The sequence below is a fragment of the Manacus candei genome, unplaced genomic scaffold, assembly GCF_025592945.1.
Source record: "Manacus candei isolate 608988 ecotype Guabito, Panama unplaced genomic scaffold, ASM2559294v1 h1tg000109l, whole genome shotgun sequence".
Classification (NCBI taxonomy): Eukaryota; Metazoa; Chordata; class Aves; order Passeriformes; family Pipridae; genus Manacus; species Manacus candei.
Genome location: NW_026138157.1, coordinates 3,307,855 through 3,328,346, shown reverse-complemented (window position 1 = coordinate 3,328,346; position 20,492 = coordinate 3,307,855). Strand labels below are relative to the sequence as shown.

The 20,492-nt window shown below is 43.2% G+C and overlaps 2 protein-coding genes across 10 annotated transcripts in view; both read left to right on the top strand.

Moving 5' to 3' along the window:
• The window catches only part of EML1 (EMAP like 1), an 82,695-nt gene extending 78,665 nt beyond the window's left edge, over positions 1-4,030 (top strand). For all 9 annotated transcript variants that reach the window (XM_051769554.1, XM_051769555.1, XM_051769556.1 and 6 more), the window contains 2 exons: positions 2,051-2,181; positions 2,475-4,030. In XM_051769554.1, coding sequence (XP_051625514.1) covers positions 2,051-2,181; positions 2,475-2,600 — 257 coding nt within the window. In that variant the 3' untranslated portion in view covers positions 2,601-4,030. The remainder of the gene's footprint in view (positions 1-2,050; positions 2,182-2,474) is intronic.
• A 9,447-nt stretch (positions 4,031-13,477) lies between these two features.
• EVL (Enah/Vasp-like) overlaps positions 13,478-20,492 on the top strand; it is a 150,867-nt gene continuing 143,852 nt past the window's right edge. The window contains exon 1 of the mRNA XM_051769589.1: positions 13,478-13,695. Within this exon, the coding sequence (XP_051625549.1) occupies positions 13,691-13,695 (5 nt within the window). The 5' untranslated portion in view covers positions 13,478-13,690. The remainder of the gene's footprint in view (positions 13,696-20,492) is intronic.

Below are 20,492 nucleotides of genomic sequence, written 5' to 3'. Positions count from 1 at the left end.
TTGGTGTTTGAGGTGAAGGACAGGAACAGAAGAAATCTAAGATGCTGTACCAAGCTGATTGGGTTCAAAAGTGACTAGAACACTGTAAATGGAATACTATGTTTGTTTGAATATATTTATTAATAGCCTATCATAAACCAGGATGTATAGTTTTTAGGTGGCATGAAGCTGCAGGATTAGGAAGTTGTCTTGAGAAATAGAGGAGTGGTATGAAAAAAGGAGGCAATTCAATAGAGCCAAATAGGAGGTTCCACACAAGAATGGCAGAACTCAGTTGTACAAATACAGAACGGATGAGAGCAGACAGGAGAGTAGATCTGCACAGAAAGATCAGATTACTCTTGCATACACACTGAACATGAGTCAACAGCATTATGCTGTTGTGGGAAAGGAAGATGCATTAGTGGGATGTGTAATGAAAAGGATGCCATGCAAAATGTGAAGCAGTCATCCATTTATCAGTATCTGCTTCAGTCACCGCTGGAATGACTGCTTCTGGTTTTTGCACTTTGGACCAACAGATAACGTCCTGACTAGAAAGAATAATTATTCATCTAAATATTGTGCTGGGAGAAGAGATGTAATGAATGAATTTTAGAGAAGAGTAGGAAAAAAGGCATGGTATGAATCCTCAAGTGAGAGAAAGGAAATTGTCTCGTTACATGTCTGCAGAGGATGGGGAAAAGAAAAAGACTAATTTTTCAGCAAGGGGAATTCAATTTGCATATTCATAAAAACTAGCAGTGAGGCACTGGGATAAATTTTGAAAGAGCACAAAGTTTTGAAGAAAAACCCTGCTATCCTCCTTTCTCCATTCCAAAATGGCAATCTTGTTTCTTTAACCACTGCCTATAGGGGTTATCTCCAGCTTGTCACAGTGACCTCTTGGGAAGACTCCTACGTCTTTTCAACTAGCATTTGATATTCATACAGTCTCCTTTTTGTCAAGGCAGATATTTAAAACAGCTTTTCTGTGTCTCTTTGTTCTGCATATTCATAATTCCACAAGTAGCAATTATCGTTGTTTCTTCTTTGCACTTTCCGTTACTTTGAGCCTCTTTTTTGCTATCCCTGAACTAGCAAAGAGATGTTTCCACACACATCAGGAAAGTTAAGGGCAGTCTACAAATCAGTACTTTGTATTTTATTTACAGCAATTTGTAATTCCTTGTAAAGACATGGAATCACCTCCTCGTAGTGCTGTTGACAGGGTCTCTGAAAGTTTGGTATCGTTTATGTTAAGTAGGGATTAGATGAAATCTAAATTACAAAAATCATAAAAAAAGCAACCCACAGTACTGCATACAAAAACCTGACATTTCAGGAACTGGATGGATTTTAGTACAATTACAATTTATTGCAGGCAAGTATTCAGAGGCCTTAAAGATGTGGTGCACAGATTTGGTCTTTGCGCTGATGACCCTGAAGTTTAATTTTAGAACACCACTTTGTGCAAGAACAGCAAGGAGTAGAGAACGTGAGGAAAGAGAAGTACTTAGAGTAGAACAAAAGCATTTAAAAACTTTAAAGTAGGTTCAGTTTCTTTTCAAGAGATCTGTTAATAAATAATTTAAACTATATAACATCTGATTTCAGAGGTTTTAGACTTTTAGTAATATGAAGAAAGTCCTTTGGATCATACATGTGTATGTTTTTTAGACTACAGTAATATGAAGAAAGTATGTTAGCTCATACATAAGCAGAAGGGAAAATAAAAGCAGTAACTGTTATTTTTCTACATAACAGTATGAAAGTTCTTTCGGGCTCAGGCACATGACTGTACTTCAGCAGAATTCTTTTTTTCAGAGTAAAAAGAACTTTGCTGACTAGAGGAAATAAAGTATTTTTTATGTGTTTGATTTCCTATTAGGATCTAGACTTTTGCTGGTGTACTGAAGTACACATCCTGACTCAGATGCAGTTATTTTTATATTTTTTTCTTTTTTCTTTTCTTTAAACAAATAATCCTTTATTAATATTTCAACAGAAGCTTAAACTGTCAATTTTATTTCCATTATAAAACCCTTTAATTAGTCCCTCTGTGTTTCAGGTGTATGGCCTGAAGGTTCGGATGGAACAGATATCAACGCTGTCTGTCGATCACATGGGAGAAAACTGCTATCAACAGGGGATGATTTTGGCAAAGTACACCTCTTCTCATATCCATGCTCACAGTTTAGGGTAAGGTATTTCCCAAAAACTTACTCTTGTAATTTGCATGACTGCATTAACTGTGGCTTTCCTATGTACAAAAAAAAAAAACCCAACCATATCAAAACAGGAAGAATGGGAATATTCAGATGTCTAAGGGATTTTTTTTAAGGTTGGTTGAGACAGCAATTAAATTTAAAAGTTAATTTAATATTAAAATACTGTAAGAGAATGATGTGATGCCTTGTTTTCATTGTTGTATGAATGTTATAACGAGATGTCTTGATGACAACTTATACTCTCACTAATATGGTGTTTTCTAGGCTCCAAGCCATGTGTATGGTGGACACAGTAGTCATGTAACTAATGTAGATTTTCTCTGTGAAGACACCCATCTCATCTCCACAGGCGGAAAAGATACAAGTATTATGCAGTGGCGAATCATTTAAAGGAAACGTCAGCATGAACACACACAGTTGAGTCGACCATGCACAGAACTTATGTATAAACTGTATATTTAAAACTTAACAGTATGTTTGCAGTTTAGCCTGGTCACTGTGATTTTTGTTTAAAAAATTCTTACAAACCTCAGGAAAATTAAGCCCTGTGCTGGTTACCTTACTCAGTATAGTGATTTTTTTTTTTTCATTGTGTCACACCTGAAGAATGATTGTTCTCTGTTGTACAATATACAATGCAGTACAAGTTTAATATAAGAAATGTGGCTTGACAGTTTGCAATACAGTGGTATCAGCAGAATGTGACTATCTTAAATGTTTTCTATAAACACTGCTAAACTGGTCACAAAAATGCCTTTCAAAGACTGTATATATGTGCTTATTTGTTTCACTATCTACACTTTGTACTGTATATCTACTTATTTAGAAAAATCTATGACAATGTCAAGGTACTGAACTGTTTCTGATGGAGGCTGATGAATAGATACAAAAAATATAAACTGCTATGTAAGATGCAAAAATTAGTGTTCTAGACCTGAAAATGTGAATGCTGGTAAATTTGCATTCTCTTGGGAACAGCACACCGTGGGTATTACCCATGAGGAGTTGTGTTCCCTTTCAAATGAATCAGCAAGCTTTGTCCCTGTTTGACCTGAATATCTCAGTAGGGCTTACAGATGTCTGTGTGGTTCAGGTAATCCATATGAGTTTAAATTAAAATTTTTTTATTTGTATATGAACAATTTCTTTTTGAAAACAAAACAAAAAAGCTTGGCCACATCCCCATTATTGGTTGGTATATTTAACTAATATGTATATTAATCAGCATGTTGCTATATTGTACATGTATAAGATTTTAGCAGTTCATAACAAATGGTAAGGCCATCTAGCTTTACTTTTTTATGCTTATGGATATTGTATATTTGTATTTTAAGACCAAGTAGACCAAGTCTAAAGATATCTTTTTAAGTGTACCATAAACCTGCAGAGGGTAAAGGAAGACTTGGAAGCCTACATGAAATATTAATGTGTAACTTCTGGCCCCTGTGTTTTGTGCATGGATGGGTATTTATAGTATGAAATAAGATTGTGTTTTGCAATGAAGTAACAGTGGAGGTGGTATAAAAATGGTTAAGAAGGCCTTACCAATGTTGATTGTGACACAGATTAAAATGTATTGTTTACTATGAGGAATGTATCCGAAGAATTTTAAAAGAGGAGTTCTAAGCGAACTCAAAAAAGGTAATATTAAAATTTTGCTTGTAAACAGACAGTAAACGTTAATTCTCTGAACTCTAAAGCACTGGTTGTTTAGAGTGATTTAAATGAAATGGAATCAATAAATTTTGAAACTTTTTTATTACATCTCCAACCTCCTACACTGAAAGTGCAGGACACCAATAAACATGTATTAAAGTGAATTTTCAATGTATTCTTCCTGTTGAGTAAGGTATCTTTGTTTAAACATGAAATACTTATAGGACAGGCTTTTACTTAACAACACACGTTTAGGATTTCTTGATTAGAGCTGTATTTGAAAATACTTGGCAGTAAGATCTAGGTTTTGGGGTACATAATTTCACGTGTGACCATGACCCTGGGAACATAATGACAGTGCACACCTAGAGAGTGAAACTCCAGCTTTGCAGTGGGGGAGAAGGACATGCCCAATGTGTTCACCTATGAACTGCCTTGGTCCTGCCTCCTGGCACACATCACATATTTCCGAGTACCCAGCTGGTGCAGTGTCGTTCCACTGCACAGAGTTGTGCTCATGGCAAGAGCTCCTTGCAGTTTCTGTGTTAGGAACTTGTTTCAGGCAAGACCTTTGAAGGCCACGGTTGCAGGGTCACTGATGTTACCTGGCACTGTCACTGAAGGCAGAGGTCTGATTACTCCCATGCCATGGAGCTGCACGGGAGTTATTGTGGCCATAGGGAGAACCCAGCTGGGAGAGAACAACTACTGCAAACAGAAAACCCATTTCCTCAGTTTCCTCATCTGATCTAGGTATGCAGCTGTATGAGTGCTTGTACTGAGTTTATACAGAGGAAGGAGCAATGTGGAAAAGAAAATAAATGGGCAGAGGAGCACTGGAACAACTTATTTTGATAGTGATGTCAATCTCCCTCTTCTTGACATGTGTGAAGCTAAGGCATAATATCCTTACACTTTCTAAGGTTAATCCAGTCATAAGAGTTCATAACACACTAGTGACAGTTTCTCACTGTGTCTGGGTGCTTGGTTATCCCACAATACCTTATGTTTTTATTTTGAGGGGGTTTGGGTTTTTTTTTTTGCTTTTGCAGATTGGGTGCTTTCAGGTTTTCTGCTTTCTGAATTGTAGGTGATTTGTCATTACTTGCAGCAGAGAAAACAGGAGTTGCAAATTGGGTTAGCTCATTCTCTTTTCATCCTCCCATAGTGCTGCTCTTGGGATGTAGTAAAGCATTTGTGATCCCTTTCTTCATTTTAAACTGTTATCCCTTACAAGAAATAGACGAGGAATACTGTAAGTTCATCCCTAGGGTTACTGATCAAAGGGGATTTTCAACAATCCCATCCCATCTGTGCCTCTGCTGCTCCTCTGTTTTTAACTTTTGCTGTTAAATGTGTCTTTGTTCCTCTGTAAAAACCTGACAAATGTATTTGCTGAATTGGCAAATGATGGTAACGTCTTGAGCCAAATATCCGTTTGATGACTGTTAAAGTGGTTCTCCTTTCTTCAACCAGGAAACTCTAAACAATTTTACCATTGTTATAGACAATCTTCAGCTCACCCCTCTTCCACCGTTGTTCTTTAGTTCTTGAATTTATTTGTTTTCTCAGGAGTGTCTTCTTTTTTACTTTAAAAGAAAAAAGAATAAATTTTTAAAAAAGGAAAAGAGAGTTATGCCTAAACTTTGCATGTTTCATTCTCTCAGCAATGCCTGATTCCTTCACCTGATAGGTACTCTGTCTGCAGAAGCTCTCTTTTCCTACCCTTCCACGGAGTGTGAGGCTGGTCTCAGTCCATGACTGGAGATACATGTGGGCTTGTGCTCCTGCTCCTTCCCTCCCCTGATCCTGGCTGCAGCAGATGCAGTGCTGCTCAAAAAAGAGATTCATCTCTTTGTGTCTTTTATGTATTGCTGTTGTCTACCAAGCTTTCAGCTACTCCCTTTCAACTTTCTTTTCCCATTTCTTGCTTTTCTTCCTTTTATTTCCAGCATTACTCTTCTGTGACTTCAGCCTCCAGGGTTGCGTCCATCTTAGCCCTTACTGGTTCATGTTACTGCCCTTACCTGCTTATAAAACCAGTGGCCCTGACTCCTTCTCAGATTGTTTTGGGGCTGAGTTCCTGATTTCTTACTGTGTCTGTTCCACATTTCTTCTGTGACTTGCACTTTCCAGTATCAGTGAGTGCATCTGCTTTTAGCTCCTTCTTCCCTGCCCTCCCGCCTCCTTGTGTGAGTGCACTGAGGTGATCAGCACTGTCTCATTGTTTCTTCATTGTCCCTGTTTGTCTGTGGGCAGTCTGTAATGTGTATCACATAGATTTTGAAATTCTTTTAGGGTAGGGATTTTTTTCTCTGTTGTATGACATTTAGCAATGGGATTTTGGGATCCAAAATGATGAGCATGTGTATTCAGGCAATGCTTCCATGTTCAGGTATTCAAAGGGATTAGCTCCAGAAGTTGATAATATCTATTCTCTTAAGTCTAAATTTATTTGGAAAACAATACAAACTCTTTCAAAATAATTCTTCTTCCCTCTTCTACACACTTATAAAACAAACATACATTCAGTCTGGTTTTTAGGATCGTCGCCCATTTCCTAGTAGAGGCTTTTCATTATTTGACCTCTCTTGCCTGTTTTCATCTATTTATTTTACTCCTAAAGGATGCATATTTGCATGGTATTAAAACTGCAACCTTTTCCAACTGAATTCTCTATGTACTATCTGAATTATTTCCTGAAAGATGATTTTTACATAGATATTTCTGATAGTGCTTGGTTTTGACAAGTTGTTAAAACCTGAGAGGTATTAACAATTTCCAACAGATGAGGCCTACAAAAACCAGTTACTATATTAAAAAAAAGTATTCAAAAAAAAAAAGCAAAGAAAGGAGATAAATGTAAAAGAAAATAGTTCTTTTTCAATGCTAGTGAACTAAAAAAACCCCACCATTTCCAATTATTAAAAAAAATCCTCACGAAGGAAATCAATTTTGTTAAAATGTATTGTAATTAATACAAGATTAGTTAATTCAAGGTCATATTTCCTATGTGAAATGTTTGGATTAATTCTTCAAAAGATTTAATATTAGAGGATATTATTTCCCTTCAAAAGTATTCATGTAAAAGGATCTTGCAAGGGCAAACAGCCCGCTTTTTGCAAGGGTTGGCATTTTTCATTTCTTCAGGTTCTTCTCAGGGAAGCAGGCTGTGTTTCCTCTTTTTGCTGTGTTTCCTCCTGGAACTTGGGCTGTTGACAGATCACTCGATTGCATCCTCAAAAAATCCTACAGATGGCAGGGAAAATGTCACTTTAATTACAAATGGAAAGAACAGACTTATGCAAAGCCTAAACGCGAATCTTTTCCTTCCCTAACTGGCCGGGATTCACAGCTGTGCTGGGGCCGTCCAATCTCTGCCATGCAGCAGCCTGCCCTGCAGAAGGGAGGCCCCAAGTCAGGACATCTCCTTGTCCAAAAGATGGGAGATGAGGATTCCTGAGAGGAAGGACAGAATCACTCCCAGGTCTGTCTGCTCCTGAACGGAGGCTGCTGGCTGCCGGATGAGTGAGTACATTAGTGGTTCATGCTCTTGCTGGGAGAGATTTATGTTTCTCCTTAGTCATGCACTTCTGAGGCAATTTCATTTTTCTTAATGGAACAACTTTGCCCCCTGAATTCATTAAATAATTGCAGAAGGCTAAGTGATAATTTACACAGAGGTATTGATGGCAGTGCAGCCAAAGCTGCCATCTAGCACTGAGTTTGATAGACTGCTTGAGTCAGAATGATAGTGATGGGCTCATCCTTGAAAGCTACTTGGGGGACCTTTGTCAATCAGGATGGTTCAAAGCACTGTGGATTCCCCCATATCCTGCTGAATGTGGAAGTGTAAGAAGGTGCCTCCTCTCAACAAAGCTGCTACACTGTGTCACCAGGCAGTGTTGTAGGCACTTCTTCGACCTTGCATTCTGTCTGTGTTGTTAGGAAAGCTTGACAGCTTGGCCTCCAATGAAAAGTGGTTCCTCCCCACCAGCTTCATAGTCCTAGCTTAGCACAGGTTTGATTTTACCATCTTTTGGCTGACTTCAAACTAAATTAAGTGAATTTAGACATTTCCATTCATTTGTAATGGACATGTCTGTCCCTTAGAGGCTGCCTCTCTGGTACTGGTCTGAGGTGCTGAAATTATAACCATGGGAATGGTGACCTGCTTTCTGAGTCTCCGTGCAAGTGAACGGGTTTTTAGCATGAGCTTCTAAGAGATGAACATTTTTAAAATCTGCCCTGTGGAATTACCTAGAATAAACATGTAGCCAGAGGGAAGCAAATTCATCTGTTCTGTGGATTCTATCAGTGCTACATGAGCTACAGTTGCTCCAAATTCCAGGCTGTAGGCTAAAGAAATCTCCTTCAGGCTGTTCAGTCATTATGGTTAGAAAGCAAAAATTAAGAAGGCTGAGTGAGTTCTGCAGCCATGTTAGATTATTGTAATTTGCCATTGCCTTGCATTGCCTTCACACTGCAGAGACGTGATGATGAGGGAACCATCTGCTGGAAGCAGCCTGAAGAGAACCCCTCTCTACAAAATCACTTGCTCTGGCTGTTCTTTACAGATTCAGTTTCTCATCAAAATAAATGTCAACATTTTAGGGTTCCTTCCTTCCTACCCAGCTTCTCCTTTTCATCAGCTTTCATTGACATCATAATATCAGATTTGACATCAGTGTATAGCTACAGGGAAGGTTATTACGCCAGAAGTTCAAGTGTTTTGGCCTCCTTTACAGCACCTAAAAAGAGCAGAAGCTGAGCTCTGTCTGAGAGTCTCTGTCTACAGCTTGAACAGTTGGAGGGTGAGCTGACAGGAGGCTCAGCCAAAGTGAAAAGCCCTGTGGCATTTCCCGTATGTACAGCTCCTGCTCAGCAGAAAATCTGGCCACACGCAGTGTAGCAGCCTGGAGTGTCCTGACTGCCTCTGTCTCAGGAGCACAGCATTACCTCTGCCTAGACCCTTAGCACTGCTTTTGGGTGAGACCTCTGCTGCTTTTGTTAAGGGAAAATCACCTTTGGCCTTAAACAGATAAGACCATGACAGGTCCTCAGGGTCTGCCTGCAAGACAGAGCTCCTCCTGGCTGCCTTGAAGGCTGCAGCTTCCTCCTTCAGCCTTCCCAGTGATTGTAAACCTTGCTCTCCAGAGGCATAACAGGAAAAGGGAAAGTGCCAGTGAGCTCCTCCCTTTCCGAGAGAAGCCACTGACTATTCCCCTGAGAATGCAGTTGGAGGACCCTTCTTCTCCTCAACTCCCATCTTCACTCGAGAAAGTATAATAAAATAGAATTGGAGTATATCAACAGTGCATTTTTTCCTACACGTTCTTTGCCTTTTCCTATACTACTTCCCCTGTCTTCTTTCCCTTTTTCAGTATTTCCTCATTCTTCCTGTTTCATCTTATTTCCTCTTCTCTCCTTTTCTTGATTAAAAAAGTCCCAAACATCTGTAATTCCTTCATTTTATTCTAGTCTCCATTCTCTTACTCCTTTTAGCTCCTGCCATACTCTTCTGCTACTTTGTTCCACCCTCTCCTCATCCTTTCCTCCTCGCCCCAAGACTGGATGAAGCATTGCTAAAGAAATCCAGGTTTTGGGGGCTCTCCAGTTGCAGCCCTGCTGCAGCTGCTTTCTCTGGGCATTCCAGCAGCTCCCCTGGGGGCAGTGGGTGATGTGCACTCCCTCACTGCCAGTGCCTCGCCACGGCTCTTTTGGGCTGTCACAACAAACCTGAGATGGGATCTAGACCCAATTGCAGCTTTGGCAAAATTACAAGTCATGTTGTTGTCTGAGAAACAATTTTTTTAGAAATAAATGCATATATGTATTACTGGACATGGTACAATTAATGGATATAATGAATTCCTCTCAAGGTTGACTTTCACAAGACTAAATCCTCTGTCCGTAGGGACAGCCTTCCAAAAAGGAAGGCTATTGTGGATGTTTGTTTTCCTTGAAAAGAGGTAGTTTTTGTGGAAAAGCCCACAGGAAAGCTCTGGAATTTCCAAGGGAAAGCTCTGAGCTGGACAAATTCAGTGGGAAGAAATAACCACAAGACTTGCTGCACCAGCCTTTAGCTCCAGACGTGGCACTAGCTCTCTGAGTAAAACAACTGGATGACCTTGAGCTCCTGAGAGGAGGATATTTACAGAGGATGTTGCCCCAGGCTGTGTGCCTGTTTAAGGAGGGCGTCCTCCTCCTAACATGAAATCTCTGAAGCCACAAACAGAGCAGGCCCCAGGGCAGTTGTTGCAACAGGATCCAGAGTTGCAGATCCATCAGGGTTTGACATGCAGGAGCTCCCAGACAGGAAAGACACAACCCTAGGGACTAGTTTTCTTGTGCAGGTCTTGGTTGGGCTGTGCAGGAGAGTTTTCAATTAGGGAGAGGTGTAATGGGGAGCAGGAAGACCAATGAAGCCAGCAGGGTGGAGATGGCCCTGGTGGGTCAGGATTTCCCTCTGGGCAAAGAGCAGGTGAATTGACAAGCCTACAGTCAGATGTGTCCATACAAATTAACAGCTTTAAGTCTCTTAGAAGATATAGTTCTGATTGCAATATAGTGTAAGATTTATCCCAACAAAACAATTATTACCTGATCCAGTCAGTTCGTTCTGTCAACACAGTGATCTGGTGGCCAACCTCTGAATGTTTATGAAGAAGCCTCAGGGATTCTGATTCACAAGAAAGATTTTTAACACTTTTCTCTCATTTCTCTGCCATTAGTGACCAGCAAGATTGTCATCTGTAACAGTGCATAAAATACCTTCTTCTTTGCTCTCCTGCTTCTTTCTGTAAGAATAAATGAAATGGGCAGTATAATCGACCAGTAACCTCACTGCATTTCTGCATCACTTCTCAAACACCTAATGGGCAATTAAGCCCCCCAGCCCTTTGCAAGGGTAGAAACTGCATGAGTTTATGGTCAGCGAGATGTTGCAGCTTGCCCAGGGCTGGTACCCGTGCTCAGGAGGCAGTGCAGGTACAGAGCTGTGAGTGGTATAAGTCATCCCCCTGCCTTACCCGGTGGTTTGCAGTTCCTCGTGGGCAGCTGCTGGGGCTGGATGTGTCAGTGCCGGGGCATGTGGTAGATGCAGTTTGAGCTCCTTTTTAAGACTCATGCAGCATCAGGGGCCTCCTTACGCTGTGCAGCTGACACACCCAGAAGACATCTTATTTTAGTTTTATATCTCAACCATAGCATGATTTACATAAATTTCTTTGCCTGTTTGATTTGTGCCTGCGTAAACCTATCTTAAGGAAATTACATTTAAAAAACCCAGATTATCAGTGAACTCACATATGAGTTTGCTATTTTAATAGTGTCTTAAATTCTAGTATTACCATGAAACTTTCTAGTTTAATAAGCATCCTCCTAGCCTTATGCTGCCTCCCATATGTTCTGTGAACCAGTCAGTGACCCACACTCTAAAGGATTAGTCGGATGATAGTAATAAGAAAATAGGTTTTATTTTTGCTCATTATTTCTTCATAAGTTTGCTTCCTTCAGCAATCCCATCACAAATTATGTGGATGAGTTTCTCCAAGCCACTGTCACCTGGGGGAGACTGCATATCAGATCTGTGGTCTGACACAGTTGTTTGTTTATATAAACAATATATATTGTGCCTTCTAGGAGATTTAGGGTAATTGCTCATAAGAAAGAACTCTAAGTTTTGGGTTCAAACAAATAAGGAGACCCCTTAGATACAGGGGGAGCAGCTTCTTTAGGGGACTCTCTCTGTCTGAAGTGAACTTAGATTAATTGGTGGGGTGGCTTGGGAAGAGGATGGTGCAGACTTACTATGGGACAAGGAAGGCACAAGCTGAGATCTGTGCTTACAAGGCACAGAAGACGTGGGGGTTCCCTCCTTCTGGCCATTCAGTAACTCTGACCCTAATTATTTTTTTAACATCTTAATGATAATTGAAAACAGCAGTTATCAGCTATGCATCGGCTACCAAGAAACAAGCATGGCCTTGAATAAAAGGCATACACATTATTACTACCATGAGTTTTGTTGCTGTCATATTATTGTTGTTGTTATTGTTATATATTCTATTTGCTATGGAGCTGCAGTGGGCAGCAGCAAGGCTTGACAAGCCAACAGTGAAATAGCTCTTCAGGGCATCAAATCTATGGTCTTGATCTTTGCAACATTTATTCTTGTGGCACATGTTACTACTACAGTAAAAATTAGTGTTGTATTGGTGTGAGCATATAAACTTTTCAGAGAAATGGAAATAAAAATGTAAAGTATTTCTATTAAAAATGTCCCCCACTGGTTTGCTCCATACCATGCACTGTGGGCATATTCCCCTGAGCCCTTACATAGGCTCTGCCGCTAGCACTGCCCACAGCCCACCTTCCCCAGCCACACTGCTTGCACCTTCCTAAAACTGCCCCTGCACACAGAGACAGGGGTACAGCTTCCCTGCCCTTCACGGCATGTGCAGATGGAGGTGAGTCTCAGGGAGTGATTGGAGCAGTGTTAACTGGGACACAGACACATGGAGGGAGGGAGAGGGCCAGAAGCCATTGCTGTTCCAAGCACAGTGTGCACACACACACACCAGCTGCCTGGAAACCCACTGCTTTGCTGTGGGATTATGTGGTTGTTGGGTTTTTTTGTGTCCCAGTTGGGTGGTGCAGAACTGGGAGAGACCTGTGGGAGATGGACTCACAGACAGTTTGAAGAGCCTTTACTTTTGAGAAGTGTCAAGTTGTGGTGACCTACATATCGAAGACCTGAGAAACAACTGTAGAATTTTGTTCCTTATCATGCCGGATCCTTGAGAATATCCAAGTGATACCACTTTAAACATAATCTTTTTCTAGTGAGTGGTGCATAGGAAGAGGCAGAGACATTGATAGGGACAAGTGAAGGTCCAGTCTCTGGACCTGGTGAAGATCATCACCCTGTGGTTCAGGCTGGACAAGGGAGCTGGTGGGAGACCAGACGTTTGGGAGAAGAGCAGAGTGTCAGGGACAGGACTGGGATGTGGAGTGGGGAGGAGAGTTGCATGGAAGAAGCACAGGACTGGGAGGCAGCCCGGGGCTCCACGGGTGGGTATGGGGAAAGGACGAGGCTGACAGCAGGGTGAGAGATCTCGCATAGGTGAGAGGGACACTCACAGAGACATGTGGGAAGGGGGATGGAGCACGAAGCACAGCCGCCCTCCCATATTGGCTGGAAACACCATTCCTGCTCCTGCGCCCTTCCACGAAAGCACTGGTTCTGAACGCCGGTGTACAGGACCCCCGCAGCACTGTGCAGAGGAGAGCTCTGCAGCCGCGGCACCGCCCCGCTCCAGCCGGGAACAGGTCGGGGACCAGGTTCCCGGCACGGGCACGGGCAGGGGAGCGCGGAGGAGCCCCGATCCGCCGGTCGGTGCCGCTCCCGGTGCGCGGCCGCTCCCAGCTCACCTGCGCTGCCGGGGGGACCCCGGGCGGGGCCGGGCGGGGCCGGGGGGCTCCCCCGCCCACCCGCGGCGGGGGCGGTGCGGTGAGGGGCGGGGCGGGGGCGGCGCGGCCCCGCCGCGCGTGGGAGCGGAGCGGCGCGGGGCGGGCGGCGGCGGCGGCGCTTTGTCCTGCCCACACACACAGGCACAGGCAGCGCAGCCGGGCGGGAGCCGGCAACATGGCCGGGCCGGCGGAGGGGCTGCCCGCCGCCGCGCTGCCCGGCTAGCGCCCGGGGCCCGGCGCTGCCACTGGGGCGGCGCCGCCGCCGGAGCCTCCCCCCGTCCCGCCGCCGCCGCCCGCCCCCGGCCCCGGCCCCGGTCCGGCCCCGGCCGCCGCCGCGCCCCGCCGGGAAGATGAGGTGAGTGCGGGCGAGGATGCGCCGATCGCGGCGGGCACGGCGCCCGCAGAGCCCCCGCGGGAGGCGGGGGGGACACGGCGGGTCCCCCGCGGTGGTGTCACGGCGTGGGGGGTGGGGATTTCCTGTGCGAGTGGAAGGCGGGGGAGAGGTTAAGCAATGCGGAGCTTCCTAGTCCTTCACCGGATGGATAGTAGGAGTGGGTGGTGACGTTTTTGGCATGTTTAACTGTCAGTGCCTAAGTCCATCTGACAGATTATCTCGCGGTTACAAAAGGCTGTGAGCGCCTGGGAAACGGAGCCGCGGTGTGCGGCCGGGATCCTGCCCGGTGCTGCCGTGCCCTGCAGCCCGGGATCCTGCTTGTGCAGCTGGGATCCTGCCCGGTGCTACCGTGCCCTGCAGACGGGGATCCTGCTTGTGCAGCTGGGATCCTGCCCGGTGCTGCCGTGCCCTGCAGACGGGGATCCTGCCCGGTGCAGCCGGGGATTCTGCCGAGACCCTCCTTGGGCGAAGGACGCTCGGGCGGGGAGGGCCGTGTGCGGGGAAGGAAGGGAAACGAGGAGTTCACCGGAGGAGCGGAGATGGGATATTTCTCGATAACATCCAGCATGGGTCGTGCCGGGTCTCCTGGAGTCTCCCTCTCCCTCATGCAGCGGATGCTACAACTCGTAGTTTTCCCGAGGTCGGTTTGTCGATTGTGAACAGGAAAGGCAGAAATCCCCACCAACCCACAGATTTTCTGGTGGAAGGATGGAGGGGAAACGTTATTTGTTTTGGTTCATAATCCTCCAAACCTCTCGCTTTCCCCATTTATTCGAGAGATGGCTTGCTCTGACAGTATCTCAGAGCAACCCAGCCCCTGATTCATCTTTAATACTAGTGATTTTTTTCCACTTAATTATTATCTTTAGCAAAGTAAAACTGCTTTGGGAAACCTTAAAAATGGAAATAACAGTTTGAAGACGTATATCTTTCTGTGGTGCCTGATTCCTGAATTGCAAGGTTGGCAGTGCTCCTAGGAAGTACAGTGGGAGACCAAAAAAATCTTCGCCTGCATTTTCAGTTACATTTACTCCTGGCACTATAATGTGTCGAAGGCTTGGAGCTGCATCGGTTTATTTAGCCATTTACATTGGCATTAGTTTTCTTAATTTGCTTAAAATTGCATCCTGGGGAGCACTAAAAGCACACAAGGCTGCTGTGTCATCTCTGGTGGAATGGACCCCTCCTATCTCCATACAAAAGGTGTGTCTGTATCAGTCTTACCTGGTCTGATCGCAATGCTGTTCAGAGACCCCCAGGGATAAGTCATCAAACACAACAGATGGCAGTGAAGTTTTCCCTTGCTCCCTCCTGTTCAGTTAGTAGCCCAGCTGGGAGAGCTCTTCCCCCATGAAGAAGGATTGAGAGAGCTCTTTCCCCATGAGGAAGGAAAGCTGACTGATTAGCACATCTTTTACCCTGAGGAGGCACCATGGGCAGGTTTGAAGGCTGCAGCAATTTTGAGTTTCTCCCATTGAAGGTATCCTGCTCCATGTGAACTTCCCTAGCTGGTGGTTGTGCTTTTTGTTGGAAAATAATGATGATGATGATGATGATGGTAGCAATAGAGACCAAATAAGATAGTCGGTGAATTTAGGGTATCATAATGTACCCAAAGTAATCCCCACCATGAGACCTAGGACGCTTTCAGAGGAGGTGAGCCACAGGGCATTTTGGAAAGAAAAAGCAGCTTAACTCCAGGAGAGGCTTCAGGACTTCCCCATATCCTCACTTCTGACAATGATGGAGGAGGTGCTTCTCTAGGTTGGACACCTAACACCAGGCTGCCTCTGGTCTAGTGGGGTAGCCAGAACCCAGAGCTGGTCTGTGTGTGCTGGGCGTGTCCTTGTGCAGCAGCCCTTTCCTGCTTTCCCCATGTGACACTTGGCATCTGCAGGTGTATCACACCTAAAGTAGTCTTTTCTTATTAATACCACTTCTATACTTTTATGTACATGATTATTTTGGGGTTTTTTAAATGGATTCCTGTTTTTAAAGGCTTCCATTATCAATTTTTTTTCCCTTGCATATACAGACATTTCTGAATGGGTTGTACTTGTCAGTAAATATATGGATGTAAATCACCTAAAACCTTTTCCAGTAACAATTCTCGTTTAATAAATATAGGCTGTATAATTGCAAAAGATCCTGGCGAGCTATACAATCATTTAATAAAAACCTCCTTGAAACATTTGCTTAGCCATGTGTGTTTTATTTATATCGCTTTTCGTGGTGAATAGATTACAGCACTGTTCTTTGCATTATTGCATTTATGTGATGGTTTCCATTTTTTGATAATTCTTTATGTCTTCACTTCAAAGGTATGAAGTGTGTGCATAGTGGCTGTACCATACATTTTAGTAATAAACCAGATTACAATAGATGTTCTGTCTCAAAAGTGGATTAGGATCCCTGGGTGGAAAATGTCAAAATGCAGAGGTGTTATTACTTTTTAGTACATAAAAATACTGCTTTAGTACAAAAAATGTAGAGGTTATTTGACAGCAGATATTAATTTATTCTTGGAAGTAACAGAATTAGCTTGCATTTGGGAAGATGTCTATGAATATTACTGTAGATGAAAATAAAATTTTTACATTCTGTCAACAGAAGCGTAACCTCTCATTTCTTAGTCATACCTGTAGTTTATAAGGCATTTCTGTTTCAGTGATCTCTGTTCTTAAAAATAAAAAACAGATACAGCATTTTGGGTGTATCCCTGAAAAAATCCATCTCTCTCTTTTCCATGGCTGTGGTGAGTGGACACTGGCTCTCTGTGCTGCAGTCCCAAGGCAGTGATGGGGGGAAGCCTCCCACTTCAAGCACTTCATTTTTTCTAAACAGAACATACAGTCAATATCCAGAGATGGAACCAGCCTCTAAACAGGATTATTCAGATTAAAACTATACCTCCTTACTCTTTTGTGGTAACATGTGCTTTATTCCAGGCTAAAGTAATGAGTTCAGTATAGAAGTTATGGGGGAAAGTGGTGTCACTGAGCACCTTAACGTTTGGCTAAAGTCAGCCTTTTTGTTCTGACATTTCTGTGTAGCTACCAACTGGAAAACTGAAAAAGCTGTTGTGTTTAGCTCTAATTTAAAGGCATGGAGAAACACTGAGAAAAAGAGGACTGAGTATTCATGGTACAAACCTATTTTAGTAACGGGAAGGTGTATACGCTTCTTAACCCTTTTGTTTTCAGACATAAGCAAAGTCCTTACAGTTTTACTCAATGTATCGAGCATTTCAGTATCCTGCACATTTGCTGTTTATTAAGCAGTTCATGAGATAACTCAAGAGTCTTGCCAATGCTTTGAGTTTGAGTGGAGGGTAACTGGAGCTGTATGTATGCAGTGTTATTTTCTAACTTTTCTTTTTCTTGACTGTTTCTTTCTGTTTGCATCTCTAAAAAACTAGAGAGTACATGTCAGTTTTGTTTATACTGTCATCAAAGTTGGGGTTACCAACGCAACTGGACTAATGGCCCGTGTAGCCCAGTGTACTGTTGGTGGTAGAAAAGCAGGAGCATCCCTTGAGATGGTTAATAAAATCAAGTTGTCTATAAAATATCATTTAACCTTGTCACTTAGTGACTTTCTGAGCTGGAGCAATATGCTTGTAACTTACCTAATTTTTGTTTCATTTGAAAACTCTGTCCTGCCGTGTTCTGACTCCTGCCTTGGCATTGCGGTGTGCACGCTTGTGGATTCCTGGGGTCAACTGGGAGTTACCAAACCACCTTCTGCAGAACAAATTTAGTTTTTCAGCCTTTCAAACTGAATCTGTGCTACACAGTTCTGCCAACGTCACTCGATAGGAAAACACCCAGCCCTTTGGCTCTCATGGTTTTGTCAGCAAAATCCCAAGTGTGGATACTCTGCTGCTGACAGAAAATGACTTTTGTTAGCTCAGCCTTGATCTTTAGAGGGCTAGTTTAGCTCTAGCTGCAGATAAACCCCTTGTCAGCAGATTTTGGACCTCTGCTGAAGGTTGCTGAAGGCGGTGTCCATGTAAAGGCAGCAGCAGTGGCTCATTGAGAACCGGGCGATGCTGGGTTTCCATCAGCAAACCCTTACTGTCAGGTCGTGGAACAGGCAGGTCAGTTGTGCCTCTTTCATACTAACTGTTATTCTGTATACTTAAAAATAAACATATTTCCCCCTCTCTAAAATAAAGCATAGACCCTGGACATCTTTTTGTGCATTCCCTCATTTTTTGAGGTGTTTTCTCTTGTATTTTTTTAGTGGTATAACTGAGGCTGAATGTAATCTTTCAGATGTGTGCAGGTCTGTTTAACTCAATCGTGTGGTTTCGTGTGCTCTATCACTTCTGTCCTTTCCTACATCACTCAGATTGTGTTAAACAACACTCTAATGCAGAACAACTCCATTAGAAGTGTGTCACGATTAAAGGTGTCTGCTTAGTCTGTCTTTGTACTTGGCTGGGTACTTCCTTTGGGAAGTACAGTACTTCTCTCTTTTGAAGTATTTTACTTTAAATATTTGTATTTCTTGTAAGAAATCATCAAAATCTTTCCAAAGTGCAAACACTGTTCAGTCTCAAAAAATTTCCTATATCCTGCAAGTTAGCAGTTTTGTGATTTCTTTCTTCTTTCTTGCTCTGTCATAGTTTTGCTCAGTTCTGAACACTGTGTAAGGAGCAGTATGGAACCTCTTTGGAAAATATTTCTAAAGCTGCTACCATAATGAATTGAATTCTACCCAGTTTTCGGTCCTAATAATTACGGAATTGAAACAAAATAAGTTAAATGAACTACAGATTTTCTTTATCTGAGAAGGTCATTATACATACTTCAGGGTTCTTTGCTGAATCGGAATCTTAGTATCATCTCATCCTCTCTCTATTTAAATTTAAAAAAATACTCACTGAGGTTTTTGTATTGTCCTTCATTGCAGTAGATAAGCAGTAAAAGCTGTTCCAGTCTACATTGGTACTGCTCCCACATATTTTCAGTTTTCTTCATAGCCACTGCAGAACACTAGAGATCCACAGTGCTTCCCCTCCTTTTTCTCAGCCTTGTGCCTGGGCTCAGTTTCTCAGGAGCAGGGAGGAGAGGTGGAGTAACTGTGCCACTGTTCCTTCACCTTACCCCGTTGTTTGCCCTCAGGCAGATTTCATCCTCAGTCACCTACCCCAGACTTCCATTTCATCTGCTTTTTGATCTGATGTGCCATAATGAGGGGAAGCGACTGAGAACTGCCCTGCTGCAGCTCAGAGCTCCCACCAAGGCACATTTGATGGGCACACCAGTAAAGCCCTTGTCCCTGTAGCAGTATGGCTCTGATGCAGCTCAGGGAGAAGACACCAGACCTCCAGACAGGCTGCCAGGAGGCCCCTGGGGTGTAAGTCAGGGCAGGACAAAGCCTTGCTTGGGTTGATCTGCCTTGTTCCTGGCTAATTAGCCCAGGGGGAGCTTTGCACTGTAAGGGCAGGCTGTTTCCCAGAACTGGGCTGGTGGAGACATTTCTACCCTGAGCTGTAGGAACCTGATGGTTCAACCAGCAGGTTCTCATGGAGACGGCTCTGGACTCATGTATGTGCATGCACATCACCCAGTAACACTCAAAGTGCGTTTCAGTCTGGGTTGTGACCCTGTGAAACTGAAAACAGTTTAAATATATATTTTTTTTTTAATTGCTGGGGTATTTAGCACTGCAGAATGTTCCTTCCTGTGAGACTTTGCATTTTTGCATTGAGCGAACGCTTGGAATAGTACTGACAGTCTTTCCAAAACTATTCATCATTTGAGAGTTATAGAAGCATTAAGGATATCTATTTTTATTACTCAGAGGAGACAGACTGGGCATGTCCTTACCAAAAATTTGAGCCTGGAAACCTCCTTGACGGTTCCGACTGTCCAAAGTGCCATTCTGTAACATCTCAACAACCACTGAAGCATTACATTTCCCTGGATACTTAACAGTCCTGAAGTCACAGAGACATGTGGGGGCCAGAAACTTTTGATTTTCCTTCTTGATGTAGGCACTCAAGCCTTACATTTGTTTCAAGATCAGTGCTAGTTTATATATTTCTTTTAAGTTCCCATTCCTGTTCCTCTCAGCTGTGCCAACTTAGACACTTGTGGTTTGGTAGGGTGAACTGGATCATGAAGTCTTTACATAAAAAGACAGAAGAAAAGAAAATTCACGCTTTCCATGTGCAAAGGGTGTATATATATATGGTAGGAGCAAGCAGGAGGCTGAAAGGTTTAGGCAGTCCTCCCTAACACCACCAGAAATACTCATGAAACAGTTTCTTCAGGGAATGCTATTGCTACAAATTCAAATTTGTCTTTTACTGAGATGGTGCTCCTGCTCTTCCTCTTATGCACTGCAGACCCTCCAACTCAGGCTCTCAAGTGCTTTGAGCTACAAACTGTGTAGCCTAGCTGGTAGTGTGGATGAGCATTTTCTAACTGCTAGCCACATTCCCTGTCCAAAAAAAGGAATTTTTTACCTGAGTTCATGGTGGAGGTGTTTTTTCCTCCCCTGGGTTATGTATACTGTTTACCAGGAATTAAACACCTTTCTTCAAATCAATGAACCTCTTTCCCTGACTGAATTTTCTGCAGGCTTTCATGTGATCACCCTCATAGTCAGCACTGGGGCTGGTCCTGTTATGCAGAATCACAGAATGGTTTGGGTTGGAAGGGTCTTTTAAAGATCATCTGATCCAAACTCCCTGCCATGGACAGGGATGCCTTCCACTAGACCAGATTTCTTAAAGCCCCACCCAG